Source organism: Cyclopterus lumpus, chromosome 21 (genome assembly GCF_009769545.1).
Source record: "Cyclopterus lumpus isolate fCycLum1 chromosome 21, fCycLum1.pri, whole genome shotgun sequence".
NCBI lineage: Eukaryota > Metazoa > Chordata > Actinopteri > Perciformes > Cyclopteridae > Cyclopterus > Cyclopterus lumpus.
This window is the reverse complement of record NC_046986.1, coordinates 7,366,685-7,388,748: the sequence shown is the minus strand read 5'-3', so window position 1 is coordinate 7,388,748 and position 22,064 is coordinate 7,366,685. Positions and strand designations below refer to the sequence as shown.

The 22,064-nt window shown below is 43.6% G+C and overlaps 1 protein-coding gene across 2 annotated transcripts in view; it reads left to right on the top strand.

The window, feature by feature from the left end:
- mcf2lb (mcf.2 cell line derived transforming sequence-like b) overlaps window positions 1–22,064 on the top strand; it is a 37,133-nt gene extending 15,069 nt beyond the window's left edge. The window contains exons 2-33 of one of the 2 annotated variants that reach the window (XM_034561523.1): window positions 881–964; window positions 2,742–2,856; window positions 6,679–6,769; window positions 9,659–9,778; window positions 9,914–10,030; window positions 11,285–11,434; window positions 11,531–11,655; window positions 12,437–12,551; window positions 12,648–12,767; window positions 13,395–13,586; window positions 13,713–13,904; window positions 14,120–14,279; window positions 15,009–15,070; window positions 15,151–15,236; window positions 15,346–15,412; window positions 15,503–15,618; window positions 15,778–15,847; window positions 15,936–16,028; window positions 16,114–16,206; window positions 16,284–16,409; window positions 16,982–17,203; window positions 17,310–17,402; window positions 17,806–17,884; window positions 18,011–18,080; window positions 18,236–18,342; window positions 18,581–18,673; window positions 19,584–19,649; window positions 19,803–19,880; window positions 20,227–20,336; window positions 21,246–21,358; window positions 21,446–21,549; window positions 21,907–22,064. In XM_034561523.1, coding sequence (XP_034417414.1) covers window positions 881–964; window positions 2,742–2,856; window positions 6,679–6,769; window positions 9,659–9,778; window positions 9,914–10,030; window positions 11,285–11,434; window positions 11,531–11,655; window positions 12,437–12,551; window positions 12,648–12,767; window positions 13,395–13,586; window positions 13,713–13,904; window positions 14,120–14,279; window positions 15,009–15,070; window positions 15,151–15,236; window positions 15,346–15,412; window positions 15,503–15,618; window positions 15,778–15,847; window positions 15,936–16,028; window positions 16,114–16,206; window positions 16,284–16,409; window positions 16,982–17,203; window positions 17,310–17,402; window positions 17,806–17,884; window positions 18,011–18,080; window positions 18,236–18,342; window positions 18,581–18,673; window positions 19,584–19,649; window positions 19,803–19,880; window positions 20,227–20,336; window positions 21,246–21,358; window positions 21,446–21,549; window positions 21,907–21,986 — 3,509 coding nt within the window. In that variant the 3' untranslated portion in view covers window positions 21,987–22,064. Of the gene's footprint in view, window positions 1–880; window positions 965–2,741; window positions 2,857–6,678; window positions 6,770–9,658; window positions 9,779–9,913; window positions 10,031–11,284; window positions 11,435–11,530; window positions 11,656–12,436; window positions 12,552–12,647; window positions 12,768–13,394; window positions 13,587–13,712; window positions 13,905–14,119; window positions 14,280–15,008; window positions 15,071–15,150; window positions 15,237–15,345; window positions 15,413–15,502; window positions 15,619–15,777; window positions 15,848–15,935; window positions 16,029–16,113; window positions 16,207–16,283; window positions 16,410–16,981; window positions 17,204–17,309; window positions 17,403–17,805; window positions 17,885–18,010; window positions 18,081–18,235; window positions 18,343–18,580; window positions 18,692–19,583; window positions 19,650–19,802; window positions 19,881–20,226; window positions 20,337–21,245; window positions 21,359–21,445; window positions 21,550–21,906 lie in introns of both variants that reach the window. The other variant, XM_034561522.1, reaches the window with a different exon arrangement.

Here is a 22,064-nt window from a genome sequence, read left to right as displayed (position 1 = left end):
TATATATATATATATATATATATATATATATATATATATATATATATATATATATATATATATATATATATTTGGGTCCTTCGTCGGGCCCAAAAGTCTCTCGCTAAACTGCTAATGCGCTGCCTCTTCCGTGTGAGTGTCTGCTGCCACCAGTTTGATCCCTTTAATGACCACAATCCCCGTCTCCTACTGGGGTATTGAACCTTAAATCTGATTTATTTTAATCCTCATGAAGGGAGTCCACAGGGGGATGGATAGCTGTTGAAGGTGGAATGAGGGGAGCAACAAAGCCCGTTGATTTGTCAATACTACACTGTATGTTATCTACAACAGGAATGTTTCCATTGTACAACCTCTTCAGGAACATTTCACCCACAATATGACCATTTGTTTATCACTTATTGGCCCGTCTGCAAGATTTCCTTCTGAGACGCTCTCACGGTAAACAAACAATCCAAAAAACGGGACAAAAGCCTCAATGAATGGAAGTAAGCGGGAAAACGATGGCAAAATATGAGTTCACAAACTCTCTCAAAACCCATGCAGTATTATCCCGGTCATATTCATTGTGCATGCATATTCATTAACGGCCTTACTTTTTAGTAGCAGCCCCTGCACCAGCATGACACTGTTTCTGCGTAAGTGTTTTAAATGGTTTAAATTATGCTGCACGAGTTGTGTGGGAGATTGTAAATGAATGTTTTGATATAGTTTTGCTGGAGTTAAAACGCATTATAATTAATAAACAAATGGTCAAAGGGTTTATTCGATGTACTGGAAATGTGACTGCCATAGTTAGAAAATGTATTTCCGGCTCCCTCCGTACTGTACCTCTTCCGCTCTGATGTCACTAATATTTTCCCTTCTCTGTTTTCTCCAGATGAGATCATGCAGCTGGACAGCAGTCCCTTCCTTGCTGCTGACATCACCCCTGACCTCCAGAAGCAGTTTGCCTTCCTTTCAGGTGACTCCTCCATATATTGTGTGTGTGTGTGTGTGTGTGTGTGTGTGTGTGTGTGTGTGTGTGTGTGTGTGTGTGTGTGTGTGTGTGTGTGTGTGTGTGTGTGTGTGTGTGTGTGTGTGTGTGTGTGTGTGTGTGTGTGTGTGTGTGTGTGTGTGTGTGTGTGTGTGTGTGTGTGTGTGTGTGTGTGTGTGTGTGTGTGTGTGTGTGTGTGTGTGTGTGTGTGTGTGTGTGTGTGTGTGTGTGTGTGTGTGTGTGTGTGTGTGTGTGTGTGTGTGTGTGTGTGTGTGTGTGTGTGTGTGTGTGTGTGTGTGTGTGTGTGTGTGTGTGTGTGTGTGTGTGTGTGTGTGTGTGTGTGTGTGTGTGTGTGTGTGTGTGTGTGTGTGTGTGTGTGCCTCTGCTTATCGGTCTTTATGGGGATCTTTTGTTCCTCATCTGCTGTCTGTCAGCTCATTTCTTAATTGGCGCTGATCATTTTCCTCATCTCTGTCACCAGAGGAATCATTTATATTTTAACTACTCCGGTTGCGTATGTATATACATGTATATGTATATGTTGCATGTGTAACAGTTTTCTCCTGGCAGTTATGATTTGCCATTCAAATGTCACCTCCCTCCATTTCCTCTTTGAACACATATTCCTGCTGCTGTTACCTGATCTGTGTTCAGGTCCATTTCCTGATGAATTCTGTGTTTTCAACAGAGATCCCCAGTCATGTGTGACGCGTGTTAAATAATTTATTACAGTACAGTTCTGTGTTTGTCAGAGCTGACCTTGTGACTGCAGCCAACAAAACTAATATTTAAGCGGACGGTGAAACCATGACCGCGCACTCGCTGTTGCTATGGTGACGAGAGAAGGAAAAGCCAGAGAGGTTGATATTCCAGTCACATGCCGCTGACAGAGCAGAAGTGTGTGTGTGTGTGTGTGTGTGTGTGTGTGTGCTTCTTATCATGAGTAATGAGGTCTAACACGCACCTTTCTTGCAATGAGAGATTTCACCGGTTTGAGGTGGGCGGGGCTCTGTTGGGAAAAGGTGATGTAAACATATTTCTGTAAAGTAATGAGGATTTAAGAACGACAGCTGCTTGGCCACTGTTTATCAAATTAAATCAAACCCCAAAACACAGTCCAGAGGAAGCGAATAAAGCATTTTTTTAGGCGTTAAGAATTAGAAACCAGGGGCTTTAAGGTAGAACTGTGTTGTAGGTAACAACAAAGGTGGTGTAAGGGGGTACAATATTGAGATAATATCACTTTTTCAGTGCAAACGAGTGTAGTTCATTAATAATAAATAAACTGTTGTGGGCAACCTTATCCTCCCCTTTTTCAGATATTTAACTTTATTTCAAAATGTTATTTATTTCAAAATAAACAATCCATCTATATTAGAAGAAAAAAATACAATCTAAAACCACTGTTTTTTTGGTTTGTTTTAAAATGGAGGGGTATATATTTTAATGATGGGTATTGCATGTTTTTCCTCTAGTCTCCAATCATCAGTGATACGGCTTTAACATCAGCGCCCCCATGTGGTCATTGGTTCTTCTTCCTCAGTGCTCTCTTCCTTTATTCTAACTAATAAATCAAAAGACATGTTCCTTGTCAGCCCCCAACACAGAGACTCACAACATGAAAGTTATGAGTTGATATTTATATATATTTTACTATGCTTCATAAATGATCCTATGCTATGCTTCAGTGATTTGCCTAAATTGTAATCCCTGTATATTCATGTGGCAATTTCTGATCTTCCTTCTTTTTTATTTTTTTTTCTAGGCGGTAGAGGAGACAACGGCAGCCCCATCATTGTGTTCCCAGAGTTCCCGGCGTTCGGAGGGATCACAGACGGAGAGTTTCACAACGTGCTGACCTACCTGACGAGCGTGCCGAGGTAACGTCCCTCACTGGCAAATCCGAGATGCTTTGCACGTCATCTAACGGTAGCTTCCATGGTATGACCTCTGACGTCCATCCTTTCTGGCTCGTCAACACTTTAACACCACCAGCAACGTATTCGCTCCCTCTTAATGCAGCAGCACGCCACTGTTGATGAACCTGCTGTGGGTTTATGGGTAAACTGAGAGCCGAAGTCAGGTTTCCCGGGTTCGGACTCCAAAGACATGCTGGTCAATTTAACTCCAATTAGATGGATGTAGGAGTGGATGTAATTAAGTCAGAGAGGCAGTAGAGACCTTTTTAACTTTGTGAAGATGCTTTTTGTGTACGAAGTCTGCCAGTAGGGGGCAGTGTGTACTAAACACACTTTCACTGCATACAGTGTGCAGTGGATGGGACAGTCGGTGTGTATTGCATAGATATATTTAGTGGAAGAGTGGTTCCTGTATTAATAAAATGGCCAATTAATAATCTAATCCAGGGCCTCTTATCAGTCTTCTGCAGACTGTCTTTGTACACATGGACAGACCTGGACAAGCCATGGGGAGGGGGGTGGGGGGGGTGAGACCGTCTCTTTCTCCAACTATTCCTCCTGAAAGCATTTTTTTTTACCCTTTTTAAATTTATTTCTTTGATATTTTCCTCACTATTAATTATTGCATTGACTGATGATTTTCGGTCCCCCCCCCAGCTGTCCCACCCCGGCTGTCCCACCCTCGTTTTTTATCCTGAACCGGACTGGCAAAGTGCTTTTAAAAATAGAAACCCAGCGACTCTTACCGTTTTTTTTAATATGAATAATGCATACAGACAGCTGAGCAGAGCTGTGTCCTGCAGTGTGTGTGCACTTATGTGTGATGGATTCACAGGAGGACCTGTTCACACAGCACGTGTCTATATATATATATATATATATATATATATATATATATATATATATATGTGTGTGTATATATATATATATATATATATATATATATGTATGTATGTGTGTGTGTGTGTATATATATATATATATGTGTGTGTGTATATATATATATATATATATATATATATATATATATATATATATATATATATATATACACATATGTATGTATATAATATAATATGTATGTATGTATATAATATAATATATATGTGCTCATGTCTCCAGGCCTTTTAGATAATAATAAGCTGTCAATACAGCCATTTTTTTAAATTAACTCTAATCGTTTCTAATCAATAAGTAACAAGCTGTATTATCAAATGTCCAGCCTATTTCAGCATCAGCGTTAGGATTTAACTTTTCTAAATGTTGTTCTTTTATAAACTATATTACATTATGGCCAATTATTTAAAAAAAAGAAAGTTTTATCCAAGTTAACATGCAGATATACTGCATATTCAGCTCCTTCATGATCCGACCTGATGGACGGGTGGGGGGGGGGGGGGGGGGGGGGGGGGTGGTGGAGCCTCAAGCTGTTGTGAACACCAAAGCAGATGGCTGGTGCTACCTGAGGGACCGACGCCCCTGACGGGGGCACGCTGTGCACAGCTGGGGGGGGGCAAATGTCCTATGACTCTGTGGCGTGCCCTTCAACAGCTGCCGCTAGTTTGAAACAAATACCTTTGGATCAATATTAATGGCAGACATATTTATAATGTTGGTTTAATCACAGCATATGGTTATTCCAATCAATTATTTATTTATTGAACTACCAGAAAACCGGCTATGATATATGTCATGTCATAGCATGACATCCTTCTAAATATGTATTTTTGTTATTAAAGCTAAGATGTGTCAACTATCAAATCAATTTCAGGCTTGTCGCAGGATTTTCTGGATCCTAATTTATTTACTTTAGGCTTTGCATCTATAAACGCACTCAGGAATGCATTAATAGCTCAGCCCTTTGTCCCTTCCCTTATTTTATCTCTACCTCGCAAGTGCATGCACACATGGATTTAGTTTGTGCCGATTGGTTTCATATTAAAAAGGTGCCATTGGCAGTAAGATTGAAACATATTGAATCGAAACGCATACTGCGCTTGTGGCTTAATCTGTTTTTAATTTGATATACCACTGCTCTTATATCCAAGCAATCTCTCTCTCTCTCTCTGCGCTGCTCGTTACAACAGAGGAAGCAGGATGTGTGTTGCTTACTCCTGCATCTGCATATGCATTCATGCAGCAAATGTCCCTCATCACTGCATCGCCATTAGGCCTTTTTACAACTCGCAGCTTCACACTTTGTCCTGAGGAATCCAATTATTATTAGGACACTGATGCGTGTGCAGCAACCACCAGGTGGTTTCTATGCATATTTGATTGTAACTGTTTATTAAATACAAATGATAACCATACAAAATGCCCCATGTGTTTATTTACATTTTTATATATTCCAAAATAAGATAGGGTATAATGCATTTAATCAATATTTACATTTTGAAATGCCATGGCCTAATTTGCACCCTAGTCCCAATAGAATTTTAAAAAAAACATTGGGAACAGATACATATTATTATTATTATTATTATTATTATTATTGAAATATATTATTGAAAATCAAATGGGACATAAGCAATAGATGGTCATCAGTCACACACACAACACACAGTTTGGGACAGCAGAGTTATTTCATCGTGTTCTTCTGATATTTCAGACTCGGGTGTTTTATGTTCACCATAAACCCCCGTCTCATCTCAGCAGCCGTAAATGTCTTGGAGGCAGTAAGAGCTCTTGTCCCACTCACCCGCTCTCCTCCTCCTCCTCCTCCTCCTCCTCCTCCGAGGCAGTTTGTGCTTTGAAAGCCTGAGTGTCTGTAAGAGTTTCTGTGGGTGACTGAACACACGGCTGAGACACGTGAATGATGGAGGGAGAGGACAGGAGCAGGTAACGGTGAAGGGGAAAAGTGCCACTTAGAGTTTACATGTTGTAAAATAGAGGAGCAGACATGAATTAACATGCTGTGTTTTCCTAATTAAATGAAACCCTCCTTTTGAGTCTGTTCATCCCCCCCCCCCCCCCCCCCCCCCCCCCACGTCTGCTGACTGGCTTAGAGAGCTGCCCATCACTCTGCAGCCATTTAGTAATAGGCTCCTGTCTCAGCAGCTCCCAGTGTCCCATTGGATGACTGATAGATGCAGTGGAAGAAGGGGGGGGGGCAGTCTGGATGCTGTGGTGGTCTGAAGCATTTGTCTCCCTCCCCTTCAAACAGCACAGCACACTGGGATCTACCTCTGACACACAACCCTGTGTCCTGCGTTTTTTATTTTGGCTTTATTGTCCCACGGTCTGCTCGCTCTGGTTTTTGTAGTAGTTGCAGGATGGTGGACATGAAGGCAAATCCTTGAGGAACGCTGTGGTCTCTTCCTGCATGGTTCTGACAGCCCTGTAGTTGCATCGGGGTTTTCAAGTATACACAGGGGAGTCTGCCGGTGAGCTGCACACATGGGATTATCATTGATTGTTGGCGGCGTGTAAACCATACAGCCCTCCTCTCTTCTGGGACCAGAGAGGACGGCAGAGGGGGGGGTGCAGAGAGGGAGAGATAACTGGGGGCCAAGAAATCTGGCGGTACTCCACAGCATCTTTAACATTTGGATTGCACCAGCTGTCTAAGAAGATAAAGAGCAGCATAACAAAAACAACAAGCACCTAGGTTCATTACTGTCCCGCTGTGCACACGGCAACCGGGAGCTACATGTATGTTTTAATGTCTTCGTGGTTTTTCTCGACGCAATCTCTTCTCCCCATTCTTTGTGCGGTGCTGCTCACGGTGTCGCTGCATTGTTTACTTTGTGTTGACACACGTTGTCTCTCTGTGTTCCTCAGTTTGTCTTCGACAGGCGTGGGTTTCATCCTCGTCATCGATCGCCGGCAAGACCGATGGGCGGCCGTCAAGGGGACCCTGCTTCGTATCGCAGTAAGTTGACCGTGCATTTACGTTCTGTCTCTGTGTTGTTGATGTTTGTGTGTCTGTGTGTGAGGGGAACAACTGTTTTAGTCAACTGACCCAGCGTTTAGAGGGGGCTGGCCTCACCCGCACGGAGGGAGAGATGTTGGAGCATCTCCCTCTCACTTCCACCCTGAGGGGTTTGATATGAGTCAACCTCATCCTTGAACTCCATCCCATCACCATCACAGCCTGCCATGTGTTTCCATAGCTACAGGGACAAATAAACAGTCACATGCCATTAAAAAGACAGAAGGAGACAATGTCGCTTTTTGTTCCAGCGGTCATTTAAATGTCTCACTTATCGTCTCTGCACCATCAGGGAAACAACCAATTTATTTACACATATTTCGTTGCACTTTAATTAGTTGCAGGATGATTATGCAGGAAGGGAAACCGCTGTATAAACTGTCTATCGCACATAATTCATTTTCCTATCACTTTTTTTTTTTTTATTGCAGCTATATGCTCCATCGCACTTTTTTTTTGAGACAAAGAACTGATCCTAGTAATGTTTTTAAAGTTGCTTTATTCTGCTCATCTCGGTTGTTCTTCTCCTCTGGGAGTCGAAAAGCTATCCGTTCATCTGTGTTGTGTGTGTGTGTATAGAGAGGTGATGAACTGGCAGCTCTCCATAATACATGTGTGTGTGTGTGTGTGTGTGTGTGTGTGTGTGTTTGGGGGGGAGAATGGCTTTCATATTCACACACACTCTTAGCTAAAACAATGGGAAGTGGACCAGCACCATGATTCATGCTGTATGAGCTTTTACCAGCTTCATTCATATCGACATTCAGCTTATTTTTTAGTTCAGAAATGATAATTGCTGTTGTTATACAAGAAACGGGGAACATGTGGGTCGGACAGAGCGCTACAGTTCACTCATCATCACCAATGGCAGCAAAGTAATAAGTCCAACACAGAGAGAGATGTACGAAAAGATGAGTGAGGAGATGAATATCACCAAGCATGGTCTCCAGAGACATGGGAGTCCACGTTGTTCATTTCAAATTAAATCAAGCTTTATTAATCCCACAAGGGAGACTTTTACAGGCTGGTAATAAGTGGGCATTCAGTCATCCCTGCAATGATCTCCCGTTTGTGGTGATTCAGCTGCTAAATAGATGATGAGGAGGTTGAGGATGATGAAAACGGGCACTTTTCAAGCTGCGACACGGCTACTGCATGTATGTGCAGTGTAGTCTGGTTCGTGGGCTTAAATGTTATTGTAGCCAAAGCACGCTGTGATGTATTCACTCAGCGACGCCATTGAGTCGGGTGTGTTTGTGTGTGAGAGGATATTGAATGTTTACGCTGTTGAAGGATTCCCTTTTGTCTTTTTGTGTGTGTGTCTATTTATATGAGCGCACTAGTGCACATGTGGGTTGTGTGAATGTGGGTCAGCTTGTCTCAAGGAAAAGCTTTTTGATCTGATGACAGACAGAAAGTGTGTTTTGTGGACTGGGCCCAATTAAGTCTGCAGGGTTACTGTCAGTCCCTAAAGGGGACCCTCCTCTCTTGTCATTTATCTGGCTCTTCTTTGAGGTGTGTGTGTGTGTGTGTGTGTGTGTGTGTGTGTGTGTGTGTGTGTGTGTGTGTCTCAGTGTCTCAGCCTACAATTGACAAAGGACAAAGAACAAGTAGATCGTGACCATGACTGCCAGCAACCACACATCCAAGCTCCACGGTTGAATGCTCAGAAGCTACAATTTGCATTTAAAGGTTACGTCTGGAGATATTCTATACAGTGTAGTTGTCAACAAATCCATGAAAATAGGAAGACCAACAATGCTTTAGTGCGTTCCTTAATATTGTGTAAATCTTTAATCGTCAATAAATAGTTGTGTGTTAGTTGTGTATTCAAGTGAGAATTCATGGAACTGGATATTTGTGGGATTGAGTCAAAATAAAGTCCAGTATCGGTGTTCATTGTAATAAAAGAACAGTGTGGTTAGTGTGTTTTTAAGGATATATATATAAATAAAAGGGTTTGGCTGAATTAGGATCCCTTTTTTAATATGAATCTTTTCATGGGATTTGTTGACGATAATGAAAATATAGACTTTTTCCTTTAGCCACTTTTTTGTGTGAGCTACGCGCCATTTTTATAATCCATAGTCCGTAAATACACGGAATATAATAGCTCCTTGTAGTGTATGGTAGCACCTACTACTACCATGTTCATGAAAACAGTACGTCCCACAACCATTATCATTTCGCCAGATGGCGAGTGACCATCGTCACAGTGCTCCTCCCTTGTTTTGGCAGGTCAACAAGGACAAACGCCGAATTGATTTATTAATTCCATTAACGGCGCGTATCCCGAGTGGCTCCTATTAAGGATGGTTTCATTGTCATTTCTGCTGAGAGCGGCATTCCCCGACTCCACTCGGGAAGGACCAGCCGTTCAGGCGAAGCGGCCGTTGAGGTCGTTGGCTAATTAAAGTAGCATCAACAGTCATATTGCCTCAGGAGGAGAGATCGGTGTCCACCCTTAACTACCATCCGCTCACTTTGTCTTCCATGTGACGGCTCAATGATGCCAGCTGGGTAAAGAAAGCCCCGTGAGCCTGCACACAGGTATGAGTCGGTGGTGACACTACCTCATTATGCACGCAGGAGCATCCCAGCGACATGAAGATTAATGTCCCTGCTTCCACGGGGACGACGCCCGACATCCCCCCCACACACACGTCTTTTCCACGCTCTTGTACGCCACACACTCCACGAACATGCTGTAATGTGTGTGTGTGTGTGTGTGTGAGCGAGATTTCCACAGGATAATGGACTCAGGGTGGAGGAGGATCCTGTCTGCTCTGTTGCGTAAATGACAGTCCCCCATCCACGCTCTCCTTTCAGGGCTCCTTCCCAGGGAACCTCCGGCTGGTTCTGGTCCTGAGGCCCACCACTCTCCTGCAGCGTACGCTCTCGGACATCCTCTTCAAGTTCAACAAGGATGAGTTCAAGATGAAGGTGCCGGTGCGTACAGTCTCTCCTACCTCTGCAGCAGTGGCTCGTTTTCTTTCTAACGAAAAGAAGATTTTAATAGAATGACTGTGAAAAAATGCTAGTTGATATGATTATTGTTAAGTGATGTGTGTGTTTCTGTCTCAGGTGATCATGCTGAGCTCAATAACTGAGCTCCACTCCTACATCGAACGCTCCCAGCTGACCCTGGAACTCGGAGGAACACAGGACTACTGCCATGAGAAGTGGATCTCTCACCGCACTGTATGTACACTGTACACAGCACCTTAGCGGTCAGCATGGAGATCACTGCTTTATGAGCGAGATATATTCAATTCAATAATTTAAATTCATTTGTGTAGCCCAGAATCACAAATTACAAATTTGCCTCAGAGGGCTTCACAATCTGTACACATACGACATCCCTGACCTTTGACCTCACATCGGATCAGGAAAAACTCCCCAAAACACCCAGAAAAAAAACCTTTCACAGGGAAAAAATGGACAGAAGCAATAGATGCCATGTGTACAGAATGACCAGCGTTACAGAGTTACAACACATTTTATGAATATGACAGAAATGTATGAATAATGAGTAGTAGGCATGGACCACGATCCAGATAACAACAATCCATGTAGAGGGGAGGGGCATCAGCAGGGCTACAGAGGCAGGAGGCCGGCGAAGGGGGCAGGGCCAATGAGGAAGGAGGCCAGGGCCCAGGAGCCAAGACCGGCTCCAGATACAGCCAGGTCTAATGGACCCTTTGAGGCGAGAAAGCACAAAGACTCCGGGGAGGAAGCAGAGTTAGTGATGTGCAATGGAGAGATGTAAATGTATCCATAAGGAGAGAGAGAAGAGGAGAGAGGTGCTCAGTGTATCCTAAAACATCCCCCAGCAGCCTATAAGCCTATAGCAGCATATCAAGGGGCTCGACCAGGGCAAACCTGATTCAGCCCTAACTATAAGCACTATTAAAGAGGAAAGTCTTAAGTCTATTCTTGAATGAGGTGACTGTGTCTGCCTCCCAGACTGAAAGTGGAAGCTGGTTCCATAAAAGAGGAGCTTGATAACTGAAGGCTCTGGCTCCCATCCTACTTTTTAGGACTCTAGGAACCACAAGTAGCCCCGCATTTAGTGAGCGCAGCTCTCTAGTGGGGCAATATGGTACTACAAGCTCCTTAAGATATGATGGTGCATCACAAATCAAGGCTTTGTAGGTGAGGAGAATTTTAAATGTGATTCTTGATTTTACAGGGAGCCAGTGCAGAGCAGCTAATACAAGACACTTAACTGAATTGTTCCCTGTAGCTGTGTCTACAGTGTATTAATGTAACATGATTGTAAGTTGCTTTTGGATATATATATATATGAATACATTCAGGGTAATATGTGCATGTAAAAGGTAAAGGCAATTAAGAACTAATAGGGAGACAGAGAATTATAGGAGGAGAGATGCTGCACGTCATTCACTAAAAGCAAACATGCCAACAGTCTTTGTTGTGTCCTGCATGCTTCAGGCTATCGAAGGCTTTGCGTTGATGGTGAAGAAAACGGCGCAGATCCTGCAGTCGTTCGGGACGGTGCTGGCTGAAACCGAACTCCCCAATGAAATCCAGACCACAACCATCCTGCTGAGCACACACACCGACAAGAAAGACAAAATGAAGGTAACGCCTTTTAATCACGTGTGTAGATTGTTTACATGTACGCGGTAAACTAGGTTGCATGACGTCACTCCTGTCTGTCTGTGTGCACGTCTGTAGGCGGATCTGCTGGTAGCTCTGGATCAGGGCAGCAGGCTGCTGGAGAGCATCAATGAGCCGGTGGCGCGAGACCCCGATCACAGCATGAACCAGGATGAGCTTGAGAATCTGGCCACCGTGCAGAGGTTAGAACCGCTAGAGAAGAAATGGACGCCGTCATTTACGTAAAGGAACCAGGCAGATGGAAGTGATACTGTTTTTGATCTCTGACACATCTGGTTTGGACAGCGCTTGCAGAAAGCTCAGGTTTCCAACCATCATACATCAGCATAGACGGTCACTCTTCAGAAACAGAATATAAATATTGTTATTTTATTCTTTTATGCTGTAGCGATAAGTGAACAATTAAAACGTTAAAAGAAAATACTCTTTTCAGTTTAGAGCGTCACGTCGTGAATTTGTCCTTTATATAGATATTTGACATATTTACACTAGTTTTAGATATACTTTTTGTAACGTATTTGCAAACATTAAACTTTAAGATGCTCACAGTACTTGTATGTTAAGCGTCAGCAATGGACTAAGATATAGTGCTTTGATTGTCATCAGATTTCAGATTTTTTCCATGCAACGAAGTTCAAAGCCAGAGAACATTTATTTATCTATTTTGTTTTTGATGGCTGCCGATCTGTTCAAAGCTGTCCCGGCTCTACTGTCAGTATAGTTGGGAAGGCGGTTTGCTTTTGAGGTCAGTCAGTGCGGTATTTTAAGCAACACTGAGTGCACTGAATCCCATGTCAACAGGCATTAGCTCCACATAACATTCACACACACACACAGGAAAGATATCCAAATACCTCAGTCAGCATCCCCTCTGCTTTTCCTACTTTAGCGATTTCTCCTCTTACTGCTTTGGGTCTCTCCGCCTCACCACGTCCCGACCTCCTTTCTCTGCTCTTCTTCCAGACTGCTGTCCCAGCTAGACGAGACGGAACGGGCTTTCGATGAGTTCTGGCTGAGGCACCAAACCAAACTGGAGCAGTGTCTCCAGCTGCGCCACTTTGAGCACAACTACAGAGAGGTGAGCCCGTCGGCGCGAGTGAAGTGGTCCATGCAGGGCTCCGACGGAGACCACGTGATCCCTGTTTAAAACCGGACTGCGGTGTTTCTGCTGCAGGTGAGGGCTCTGCTGGATCAGGTGTCTGAGAAACTCGCAACCTTCTCTGAGGTGGGCATCAGCCCGACCCACGCGGACCACATCTTCTGTGAACTCACCACCTACGAGGAGAGAGTCTGTGTAAGTAATACCCAAACCCCTCACAATTAAAGCTTTGTTCAACCCGCGGCACGAATAGATGAATAAGCCGGTGTTCCAAAATATTATTATTATTATTACACTGTACTCTCTTGAAAAAGGTCTGACGGAGCATAGCTTTATTTAATCTAAGAAAGCATTCGTGTATTGCTCTGCCAGCTGTGTAATCACCTACATTTACTGAGAAAATATAACAAAATATAAATGTAGATCCTAATCTGGATCCAGATCTGCTTTGAAATTTTGTATGACATGCACATTCCAGTCACGCCGATTGGTCGATCGTGGACGTGGGTTTTTTGGGGGTTAGTATTTCAATCCTGTCTGGGAATATTTGGGCTTTGTACAAGAAGAAATTCTGCACAAAAAAGAAAGTCACATAACCCCCTACATCATGGCCATTTAAATGTATCATGCTGCTGTGTAGCGCCACCTGTAGGCAAAAGGCCGTCATATTTTTTGCAGGACCTATCGGAGTCGACGGTTGCAATATTTTGCTTATTTTGGTGCATTCAAGAGTTATGACTCCAAAAAATAAAAACAATCTCAACCAGTATTGAAAAACATATATACCTTGAAGGACTTGACTCACTGAGTATGGCTCCACAGGAGGTGCTGGAACGAGCCTCGTCGTTGGCCGGTGACGGTGACGACCTGATCCAGAACTCCCACTATGCCGAGGACTCCATTCAGCCCAAATGCAGAGAGCTCAGAGCCGTCGGTGAGAACGTGCGCGGCAGCCTGAGGGCCAAGAAGGACCATCTCCTCAAAGCCATGGAGCTCCACCACTGTTTGGAGAGAGTAAGAACACACACACACACACACACACACACACACACTCCCAGTGGAGTTGCTTTTGTCTTTTCCGTTGTGTGTGTTTTTTTTGTTGTTTTTACTGATTCTTCCTCCTCTGCTTGTCCTCCTCAGGCTTCTAAATGGGTTGATGACGGTATATACCTGCTGGCGTCTCAGCCAGTGGACAAGTGTCAATCGCACGAGGGGGCGGAGTTAGCCCTGAAGGAGCTAGAGCGTCACCTGGACCTCGCGGGCCAGAACCAACTGAAAGAACTCGGTACCATCTGGAGAGAATATGAGGCTGTGCTCAACCAGCAGTTTAGAGTAAGTAATAATAATTGACCTTTTAGACCTCACTTTATCAAAAATGTATATTGCAAAATCCAGATGTTTTTTTTTATAGTGCTAAACATTATATATATGTATGTGTGTGTGTGTATATATATATATATATATATATATATATATATATATATATATATATATATATAATTTAAAAAAATGTAATGACACTCCTCTAATCACTTCCTGTGCATTAGGACCACGTGGGAAAGGTTTTCCAGAAGCAGGCGTCCATGCAGGAGATGTTTGACAAGAGGAAGGTGAGCCTGAAGAAGCTGGCAGCCAAACAGACCAGGCCGGTGCAGCCGGTCGCCCCGAGACCTGAAGCCTTCATCAAATCCCCCCTCGGCTCGCCCGGTCAGTGCCCACGCATCCACACGCGGACCGATTGTTATGCTCTTCGGTCTTTGCATGACCTTCGGCATGACATTTCTAGGTTATTTTAATATTCTTTTTAAAGGTATTTAGATATTTACTGTAATAAAAGACATCGTATAAGTCATATATTTAAAAAAAAAAACAATATATCTAGCATTATTAAAGTTATTTAAATTTTTAAAAATCACCAAAAAGAGAAATAAACATTGTGAGGTCTTATAGTAGATCTATTACTTCCAGGTAATTTCCAATAAAACAAAAAGTTTGTCATTTCTTAATTGACTGATGTGTTTTTCAGGGGCAACTTTGTGCTTTACATAAATAAAAAGAAACGTATACACAATACGCAACATATTTAATAGACATTTAATATACATAACCATGAATAAAACACAAAAGTAGTAAATATATATATATATATATATATATATATATATATATATTAATAAAAAAGTAATATAAAGATAGAAAACAAAGTGCATTAAAAAGAATAAAGACATTGTAGCTCAATCATAAAAAAAGAGTTTTTTTTTTTTTTTAACCTGCATTTAAAATATTCTGAGCTCTGTGCTAGCTGCTATATATTATTTAAGGTGATGCATCAGCTGACTGATGGCCAACCAAATGCAGATAATCATTCATCCACTGGTGTCCGTAGATGAATGCGATATTGAAGTACTCCCCTCCATTGATTCTGTTTTTCCACAGCACACAGAGCACAGCAGGAGAGCAAGAGCTCCGAGACCGTCTCCGGGAACAACTGTGACAAAGTGAGCGGACCCGTTTGTGTCTACACGCTGTCGCTTATCACGGTCACGCAATGTTTTTATTTGAATTTTATTCTCTCCAGGAAAATGACCAACTGCAGAACGAAGACAGTAACAGCGGACACGCGTCTCTATCGGAGGAGGAGGAGAACCTGGCGGTGCTCAGGAGGTGAGGGAATCTGCAGTCCTGTGCATCTATCTTTTTTTTGTTTTTATTTGATCTATTTCGTTTGTGCCTTTCTATTCCATCCCACTCTCTAATCTCTGCGCATCTGCAGGCATGTTATGAACGAGCTGCTGGAAACGGAGAGAGCCTACGTGGAAGAGCTGCTCTGTGTCCTGCAGGTGTTTTATTCACCACCACGAACATGTTTAATTCTTCTCTCGTCTTTTACTCGTGTCCAGGACGTCATGTTTTTGTTTGGTGCGTTCCAGGGATACGCCTCTGAGATGGACAACGCGGCGATGGCTCACCTCATCCCCGCTCCTCTGCAGAACAAAAAGGAGGTTCTGTTTGGCAACATGTCCGAAATCTACGACTTCCATAAGAGGTGAAAGTGCGCCTCCTGTCTGTCAGGGATGACCCTGACACGTTGTCAGCCAACGAAGCAAATCAACATTATATTCAAATATGTCGTCTTTTTTTTCTTCTTCATATTCTTCATCATCTTTTCTTTTTCATCCATAACATGAATTTGTTCTGTTTGCAGGACGTTTCTGAGGGAGTTGGAGCAGTACACCGACTGCCCACAGTTGGTCGGGAGGTGTTTTCTAGAGCGGGTGAGTGAATTATGAGATTTTCAGCACTGTGCTGATGAAGAGATTTTTTTTTTTTTTTAAATATGAATTGTTTTCACTGCTGCTCCAGATGACAGACCTGCAGATTTATGAGAAGTACTGTCACAACAAGCCTCGCTCTGAAAGCCTCTGGAGGCAGTGCTCGGACTGCGCCTTCATCCAGGTAAACACCGTCGGCACCATCAAGTCTTTAGGTCCACAGGTTTGTTTTTATTTAACACATTTTGTTCCCCTTCCATTTCCATCAGGAGTGTCAGAAGAAGCTGGAGCATAAACTTGGCTTGGATTCTTACCTGCTGAAGCCCGTTCAGAGGATCACCAAATATCAGCTGCTACTAAAGGTACATGATACTACCGGTGGTCTTTCTGGTCTTCAGCTGTGGCTGAGCTTCATGTTGGTTGTTTTTTCTAACCATAGGAAATGCTGAAGTACAGCAAGAGCTGTGAGGGGGCCGATGACCTGCAGGAGGCACTGACCTCCATCTTAGGCATCCTCAAGGCTGTCAATGACTCCATGCACCTCATCGCCATTACAGGATATGAGGTGAGACATTAACCAGGACACAGCCTTATCAATCACAGAACGGGCGCTGTGTATACATGGCAGATAGATGCGTGATGAGCGTAGCCTTTAAATATGAGGTTGTGCAAAAGCCACACTGATCTGTGATGACCCGGGAAATTGCCTCTGTGATTTAATGATGGAAACATTCAAGTAAGGGACAATAATACCATTACATTAGTAAAAGAAATGCCAAACCAAGCTTTATACAATATATATACATATATATTTATTTATGTATATATTTATATATATATATATGTGTATATATATATATATATATATATTTGTTTATTTATATATATTTGTTTATTTATATATTTGTTTATATATTTATTTATTTATATTTGTTTATATATATATATTTATATATTTATTTATATATATTTGTTTATATATATATTTATTTATTTATTTGCGTGTGTGTGTATATATAAAATGGAACAGAATTGTTTGAGCATTAAATGATGGCCTCTAAACGGTACTTTACGACAAGAGCAGTGTGCGGTCAATGTGCTTCGTCTTATAGCATCTTCATCTCTTTCTTTACTCAGGGTAACATGAGTGACCTGGGCAAGCTGCTGATGCAGGGGTCATTCAGTGTGTGGACGGAGCACAAGAAAGGTCATGCCAAGGTGAAAGACCTGGCCCGTTTCAAGCCCATGCAGAGGCACCTCTTCCTCCACCAGAAGGCCCTGCTCTTCTGCAAGAGGAGGGAGGAGTACGGCGAAGGCTACGAGAAAGCTCCCTCGTACAGCTTCAAGCAATCTCTGAGTGTGAGCGCGTCGTCGGTTGCAAAAAAAAACATCCGTCTCTTGTACTGCCGTCTGTTTGTATTCATAAAATGTTCTACGTTTTGCCACGCCCGTGTTTTCCTATTAGATGAGTGCTGTCGGCATAACTGAGAACGCAAAGGGAGACCACAAGAAGTTTGAAATCTGGTGCAACTCCAGAGAAGAGGTCTACATAGTTCAGGTACGTTAACACCGATAATAATAAGTACCATCTTTGTGGCCAAAGTCTGAATCCTCTGTGCACCGCTCAGCCGGTAGCTCGTCTACATCCTGGTGCCTCAAGCTCCCTCTTGCACTTATTGAAATGAGGATGAATGAGGACCACCGAGTGCAACATTGACATTTGTTTTCGTAATGCTCGCTAAATCAATGGTATGTTTTGAGTGTCCTGCTGTTCTCGGAAAGTATTGGGCATTTAAAAAAAAAAAAATCTTTTAAAGGGAATCTGTTGACTATTAGAACAATACAAAAATAACCACAGGGCTTATCCTTGAAGGAACATGTTCTGTATTTACAGGTAACAGTGGTGCGCATAACACCGTTTACACTGAACTCTCTAATATTTGTTAACCATCCCGTTTCAGGCGCCAACGGCTGAAGTAAAAAACACCTGGTTGAATGAGATCAGGAAGGTTCTGACAACTCAGCTGGAAGCCTGCAGAGGTACAGACACACTGATATCTATGGTCGACCAGAAACTGAAACACCTTTTACTATTATCTGTAATGAAGAACAATCTTTGAGAGCGTTTTTGAAGCGGTTGTTCTCCTTCTCTTTGTTTCCACACAGCCAGCCAGCAGAGGGCGCCAGATCAGGTTTCCCAGTTCCCTCCTGCGCCCAGTGGAGCAGTAAGTCTCAGGTAAGCCTGCACTCCCCACCTCCATGTTATTCTCTCTCACAATTTTAAATGAAGCGTTTGATTTAAGAATATTAAGAAAGGGGCAGCCCTTTCTTAATATTAATCTGCGGATGATCAGCAACAATCAGCTCATGCTCCACTTTGTCCTCCTGCAGTCCATTCAAGTCCGGTCAGAAGAGCTTGAAGAGGGGAGAGGAGAAGAAAGCGGAGCCCTCGAGCCCTGACGCCAACGCCTCCTCTTTACCAAAGCCGACAACAAAAGGTAGAGAGAGAGCCGACTTCATATCAACCAGATTAAACCCTTCAATAGTTCCTTTACAAATCTTTCTAGTGCATGTATTCTACAAACTATTGTGTACCTCCTTAGCGATGAACCCGTGTCTTAACTTCTGTCTTTTCCACTGAATCACATAACATGGTCCCTCTTTATTCCTTGTCTTCCTCTATACCATCTTAACGTACCCTTTTCTTTTCTGTCCCGTCTTATTCTCCGGGGTCAGATGAGGCTGTGACAAGCCCGACCTCAGACAGAGCTGCCGTGGCTAAAAAGCGTTTTACTTTACAGGGCTTCAGTAACCTCAAAGCCCAGAAAGGTAACTGGAGGCCATTCAGTCAATTTCATATCCGACATATCGCATGATCGTCATCGTCATCGTCGTTGAGTTGACATTTAGACTTATTTGCTTCCTTGCCGAGAGAGTTCGATGAGAAGTTAGAGAATGACTGCCTGTACGCTGACGACAAATTACTGTAAAGTCATTTTCTGATCTGGGCTCACATCTCCTCATTGAACCACAGTTAACTTTGGACAGAGCCAGCCTCGCTGTTTCCCCATTTCCCGTCTTTATGCTAAGCTAACCGGCTACTACGAAGCGGTAGATTCATTGTTACTGTTCAGACATGAGAATGGTACCGAACTTCTCATTTAACCTAAGCCAAGTAGGTCGTCCTAAGTCTCTGGAGGACTAAATAAATAAAGAGGTAATATACGTTTTGGTCAGTAGGTCAAACACTGCACGCTTCCTCCACAGAGTCCTCAACTCCTGGTGATGAAAGCTTTACATTAGCATGATCTTCCTCTCACCAGGTATCACACAGCTCTAGACCCCGGTTTGATTTCATCCAGCGCACAATGCCCTTTTTCACAGCGTTGACTTGTAATGGTAGGAAAAGCCTCAGTCAAATTCAGAAGCCTGAACCTGATTTTATTATCTACACCCGTGCTTTTCCTACTGTAACATGTTAAAATGTCCCCCGAAAAGAGCCCCATGTCTCTTTTGGTAGCCTCTTCCAGAAGCATCACAACATTGAGCTGCATTTAGCAGATTCTCTCAGTATTATAATTTAGTTCTCCGATGGCTACGGTGTTCGTTTAGTCTGTGTCATTCTAGTCTGATGTTATGTGATGATTGTGCTTTTCTTACCATGGCGATTTTAATCGTTCTTGCCTTAACAACCATGCTCCTCCCTCCTTTTTTTTCTTTCTTTTCTTCCTCACGGCAGGCTCTCCCCCGAGTCCCGATCACAAGACGAAACGCCAGAGCGACCCCACGCCGTTTGGCTTCAAAGGTAGTTAGTCCGCTCAACAACGACTCGTGAACCTGGCCCGGTCACCGGTTCATCCGTGATGCCGGAGCGCAGCCTCGGCCGATGGGAATGATGAGTTTCATTGGCTGTGGCTGCTGCAGGGGGAGTGACGAGCTGTGTTTCTATTGCCTTCAGATGCAGGTCCTCCCCCTCTCCCCCTGAGCAGGGCCAGGTGGCGCAGCACTCCTAGTCTCTTACAGACAAAGTGGAGAGGTACACTGTGTTGGGCCCGCTGTTTCACGACTATGAACCCCTTTACAGACTGTCTTTCTCTCCCGGCTTAGCGAAAAATCGTAGAAATACACGCGGATATGGAGGAATTTTCTGCCCGACACTTTTCTCTTTGTTTGAGTCGGGAGTTAAAACAATATGTCCGTGCATGCCCGTCTCCCTACTCTCAAGAGGTCTCTGGTTGTCGTTGTGTCACACTGGGGTTCTCTGTTCAAACAGAGCTTCTTGTGGTTCTCCCTCTCACTCTTTCACACTTGTAGATCTCTCACTGCAGCCGAAGATGAATGTTGCCGTGAACTAAGCCACCGTGTGTCCCTCCTCCCCTCAGGCTGGAACAAGACCTCCCTGTCGCTGGACGCCTCGGAGGAGCACGACGGCTACTCCAGTGCTGAGGACGCTCTCAATTCTGACCCCGAGGACGACAACGGCAAGAAGCTGGTGAGTCACGGTGTGAAACTAGCAAGACGTCAGCTGGTTTCCTACGACTGTGCGAACCCAAAGCAAGCAATTGTTCTGTGATTTTAATTGCAATAAACGGATAAAAAAAGGATACCGAAATAACTACATTATGATGCCGATTTGAAAGTCTGAATTCATGTTTTGTTGCCTGGAAGAAGAAAAAAATAATACATTTTAAAATGCTTGTTTTCTCAATGGAGCTCGGATTGATCGGCCATGCTCACCTTTTGTAGCAGCTCCATCAACACTCAAAATAACGTCACGTCGGCATGGATACGGACGGCAGCGTCGCTGTTGTTTGTACCCTCTGGTTTATACACAGTAATACACATAGTCTCCTGTGGTCTCTACTAATATGAGGTATTATAGAAAACCTGCAATATCCCCTTCAGTGGTGAGGGGGCGACACCTGCTGGACGTTGTTGATATCGCACACATTGAAGTATACAAATAGTTACCAATTAAAAACTAAAGGAAAAACAACGGGTATTTGAATTCTTCAAACAAATTAAACCAGCATCTATCTCACCTGAACACTGATTTGCCATCGGTGCCCCGACTAAATATGATGGGACACATTTCAAGACGCTGTCTAGATTACTCGTGCATCGTAATGGTCGATTTGAAACCACGGGCCCCTTTCACAGCAGCCATTTTCACATGTCGTCGCAGGGTAAACACAGGTGTAATTCATCATAATCCAGCTGATAAATGATCCCCTGTGTTCACCAACTATTTGCTAACTTTGTCTTCAAATATTGATGAGAGCAGCTTTAAAGTTGGTTTGTTTTTGTCCATTCATAGCACAGAGCTGTCGCATGCAACCCATTCTCTTTTTTTTAGCACGCATCCTTTTTCTTGTTTCCCCCGATCTCAACCTTGGAACAGTGCGCCGGTAAATACACGGTGACGGCCGACTACGAGAAGGACGATGCTCAAGAGCTCTCGGTGAAGGGCGGGGACGTGGTGCAGCTGGTGAAAGAGGGGGACGACGGACAGTGGTGAGAAATACGGTCATCCTGCTTTGATAATAATATCGTATTGCACCGCTCTACAGGTGAGCGTTTGTCTGTGTTGTCGTCGTGCAGGTTTGTGCGCAACCTGAGCAGCTCGAAGGAGGGCTGGATCGCAGCTGCTCACCTCATCGCGCTCATTGAGAAGTCCAAGTCCTGCCCGTCTCTCACCAGCTCAGGTGTTCAAAACAAACGGACCCAAATAAAGCGTGTGACAGATGAGCAGATATGTGTGAAGCCGGAGACCTACATCTGACATTAACCCTCAATATGTGTGTGTGTGTGTGTGTGTGTGTGTGTGTGTGTGTGTGTGTGTGTGTGTGTGTGTGTGTGTGTGTGTGTGTGTGTGTGTGTGTGTGTGTGTGTGTGTGTGTGTGTGTGTGTGTGTGTGTGTGTGTGTGTGTGTGTGTGTGTGTGTGTGTGTGTGTGTGTGTGTGTGTGTGTGTGTGTGTGTGTGTGTGTGTGTGTGTGTGTGTGTGTGTGTGTGTGTGTGTGTGTGTGTGTGTGTGTGTGTGTGTGTGTGTGTTTTCCCCCAGAAGGCAGTGGCTCTGGTAACCTCAGCACATCGTCCAGCTGCAGTGAGACCGAAACGACCTTCGCCGACGTCAAACCCTGAACGCCTCCTCGCCAAAACACTCGCGTCACGTTGCCATCTGTGCTGTATTGCCAACGTCAGCTCCCTTAAGAATGTTGT